The sequence below is a fragment of the Priapulus caudatus genome, unplaced genomic scaffold (genome assembly GCF_000485595.1).
Source record: "Priapulus caudatus unplaced genomic scaffold, Priapulus_caudatus-5.0.1 Scaffold3, whole genome shotgun sequence".
NCBI lineage: Eukaryota > Metazoa > Priapulida > Priapulimorpha > Priapulimorphida > Priapulidae > Priapulus > Priapulus caudatus.
This window is the reverse complement of record NW_014577064.1, coordinates 1,062,223-1,066,168: the sequence shown is the minus strand read 5'-3', so window position 1 is coordinate 1,066,168 and position 3,946 is coordinate 1,062,223. Positions and strand designations below refer to the sequence as shown.

At 41.2% G+C, this 3,946-nt stretch overlaps 1 protein-coding gene across 3 annotated transcripts in view; it reads left to right on the top strand.

Annotated features, from left to right (window-relative positions):
• The window catches only part of LOC106821151 (lipid phosphate phosphohydrolase 1-like), a 10,532-nt gene extending 7,921 nt beyond the window's left edge, over positions 1-2,611 (top strand). For 2 of the 3 annotated variants that reach the window (XM_014825841.1, XM_014825848.1), the window contains exon 6: positions 705-1,704. In XM_014825841.1, the coding sequence (XP_014681327.1) occupies positions 705-1,049 (345 nt within the window). In that variant the 3' untranslated portion in view covers positions 1,050-1,704. The other variant, XM_014825855.1, reaches the window with a different exon arrangement.
• Positions 2,612-3,946: the final 1,335 nt, after the last annotated feature.

Sequence of the window (3,946 nt, the reverse complement as noted above, 5' to 3'; positions counted from 1 at the left end):
TCTCTCGCTCTATGCTTACTCAATCTCTCTCTCTGTCTGTGTCTCTCTCTCTCTTTCTCTCTCTCTCTCGCTCTATGCTTACTCAATCTCTCTCTGTCTGTGTGTCTCTCTCTCTTTCTCTCTCTCTTGCTCTATGCTTACTCAATCTCTCTCTGTCTGTCTCTGTCTGTGTCTCTTTTTCTCTCTCTCTCGCTCTATGCTTACTCTATCTCTCTCTCTCTCTGTCTCTGTTGCGCTCCCCCTCCTCTCTCACTCTCAGAATAAAAATTCTCATAACGATGATCAAGATGTAAAGGTAAGAAAATAAGATATCATCAGGAGAGTCATAATATAGAGGAGTATGACTCGTTCGAAACACAAGAAATTCAACATTTCAATGCCCTAGTTTACCTATGATTTATTACGTGAAACTCAATAAAAATGATAGCAGAAGTAGCGTTGTACATCCCACTTGCCCTCACACTTTACCTTGTAATGATACCTCTTCTTGTTACGTAGTTATAGCTTCGAACGTCAGACATGGTTTTAGTCATTCACCTAGTCAAGCGGCAGGCATTCCCGGCCGATGCGAGTAAACGGCAGCTCACTGTGAGACGCTGTTGACGGAGTTCAGCGGGGAATGCCTGCCGCTTGAAGGTGTTTCGAGCTAGTCGTACGCCTCTATATTATGACACTGCTGATAATATGTTGGCTTGTATTTGCAGTTGTATCTTCAAACGAAATTGTCACCGAAAAACATCACATTCTCTTCCTTCCTGCTGCCAGTCATACAAGTAGCATCACTGACGTTAGCCACACTTTGCTGCCTGTCTCGAATCAACGACAATAAGCACTTTTGGAGCGATGTGCTTGTGGGCAGTCTTCTAGGTGCTGGTGCTGCCATCTACATGGTATTCTTTAAAATTGTTCTCAAGCATGGTACTTTATTTACGAAAGCAAAACGGGGTATGGTAGATGATTCCATTGGCAGAGTATGGATGAAAATTGGGCTGATAGGAATCGCAATTTTTGTAATATGTCTAATGAGATATTCGCATGAAATTTTGTGATGTTATTCTTTACTAATGTTTTACTGGGAAAATCATTGTAATTTTCTATAGTGCATTAACTTTATTGAAGAAGCTGAGTTATTGCAATTAATCTTTATAAGCCCAACAGCATGTAGGTTTACAATTGACAGTGTAATACTGTATGTAGTAACTAGTTATATATTTGACATTTACTTTGGTTTTGTCAGCTAATCTTGGGTTTCATTCTATGACGTTTACTAAATCAGAACGTGACATAAATGCTTCAGTGTTCTTGCATTTGATCCATTATAATTCTGTGTAACAATCAAGTTATAATCGAAATGTTCTGTGCACAATATATGGTTGTATTTAAGTAATTAAACTGTGGACTAGAATGTGAAAATTAATATGTAGAGCAATCACAGTGATACATTGATGTTTGAGCTCTGTTGAGGAAAATTGATGGCATTTCACACTCACTAGCTAGTTAGCTTATTAATAAAGGTTTCGTTACTTTAAATCTGATTGCCTTATATCTTAAATGCTTATTTTCGTAAAGACTAACATTTCAAATTAGACAAAGTGTTAGAGCGTTACCAGCTTGGACATATTTTGACTACAGTATATAGCTACTGGTCAAGACAGCTGCATGTGCGAGGTCTGCGTGTCTTGAAGCACATGTTAGTTTACAGTGGACTTTCAGGTATCGCATATGGCACAACTGCTGAAGAGACCTAAACGCCGTGTGAGGTGGGAGGCAAGACCAACGAGAGCGGCCATATCTGATGATGAAGAGACCGACACCTGCGTTTCTATCAACGCCGAGAATTAAGAGCTGCTGCGGAATTTAATATGTGCACTAAGGTTGTATCGCGATTACATTATGGTCATAATGGACTTTGTACATAGTGTTTATTAATTAGGAAGAGCGAAAAACTAGTTCGAGTTGGGGACTGGTAACAGAATATCAGGTAGTTTTTTTTTTTTAATTTGTTAGGGCTACTCTGTCCTTCAGCTATATCTGTTCACTGAGGCACGCACGAGTGTAGGCAGTATAGCTGAAAAGGGAGGAAACGGGTTGAATTGTCTGCCTCTGTAATGTTGAATGACTATACCTCAGGTGATTGACACACATTTATGTGAACAATATGATCACACAAAAAACTACTGTAAATTTCGATGGTTTTAATCTTGGATATGCGGGTGTTGTACTCTGATTCTTGTTCTCTGTTCGTGTTATTGTATTTATTTTTACCGTTTTTGAATTTTTAGCTGTTTGAGTGACCTGCTTTTCAAGTAAATGTTACTGACCTATATGTAACTGAGCTGATGATTGATGATGCTTGAGAATATTCATCCTTCAACCAACGGGTGTAAATGCGATATACAGTTGCGGTAGACACCCATCCTTATATTTGTGCATTTATATTACAGAAGTATTGCATTTTTATTACTGAATTGTTTTAATGAGGGAGAGGCAGAAAACGCGTGGGAAGAGAGGCACAGGTAAAGATGGTTAGTGAGGGAAGGGAAGGGAAGAGGAGGGAGAGGAGAGGATAGAAGAGAGGAGGAGAGAGTGAGTGGGTGAGAGTGAGTGAGTGAGTGAGAGAGTGAGTGAGAGAGAGAGGGAGTGAGTGGGTGAGTGAGAGTGAGTGGGTGAGTGAGTGAGTGAGTGAGTGAGTGAGTGAGTGAGTGAGTGAGTGAGTGAGTGAGTGAGTGAGTGAGTGAGTGAGTGAGGGAGGGAGGGAGAGAGGGAGCGAGCGTGCGAGGGAGGGAGGGAGCGAGCGTGCGAGGGAGGGAGGGAGAGGGAGGGAGGGAGACATCATAAGTTGTAGTAAACGCAATAGAAATGTGCGAAAATAATTTATTACAATTTAATTTCCCACTCATAGTAATATAACAATCACATGTGCATGAACAAATTAGTTGGGAATGGTTAGAAATGCCCTAGTAATTACTATAGAGTATGCATATGTAGATGAGCAACGGTAAATGTAATGCATTGTGCTTTTAATTATCTATTGTGATTTTATTAAGCGTACTGCTATATCGGTCGAAGGTGTACTAAAAACGGTTGTAATAGATGTGTAGTATAAATTATCATTTATTTTAAGCGTTCTCACTGCTGATGGCACGATATCTTAAGACGTGGCTATTTTGCGTGGTTATTTTCTCCTGTGCTCTAACAGTCGACCATGTCCTTTTCCTCAGTGGTATATGCTTGACAGTGGTGCATGCGATGCGTTCAAAAAATGTTCAGCTGGCAGGCGTCTGGAAACAGACGAACAGTTGCGCGAACAAATTGCAATTTATACGTACCGTACTAATATTCTAATATATCACGACGAAAGATCTCATAAGATCGACATGTAAAATTATCTGTACTCGTGTTCTTATACAATATAGGCGTCCGTATATGAGTACGTACGTATGAGTACATTCATTTGTATTATTATTTGCTTTGCACTGTGTTATTGAATACGGTTAGTTATGCTGAGAGGGTCTATGTCCCCCAGGGTACTGCCGGTATACCCGAACGTACCCTGGTACCAGAGCATATAAATCAACGTGATTTATATGCTCTGCTGGTACTATCTAATATGCCGGACCGTACCTCGCCTACTCCACTAACGAGTCTAGGGAGTCGCCTACGCCTACTCCCTAACCTTAACCCTATCAGATAGTTACCAGGGTACGTTTCGGTATACCGGACCGTACCCAGGGTACGTTCCGGCAGTACCCTGGGGGGCATAGACCCTATGAGCGCTAGGCCTGGTTCGAAAGGCGGGCACTGCATTTTTCACTCACATTTCTTTGGGAAATATCTGCGCTTCTTGTTGTCATCCACACTGCTTTTATCTGCGCTGGTCTGGCTGCATCGCTGGTCATTCTGTGGAACGATAAATCAGTGTTGATGTCGTTATTGCTGGTCTGCT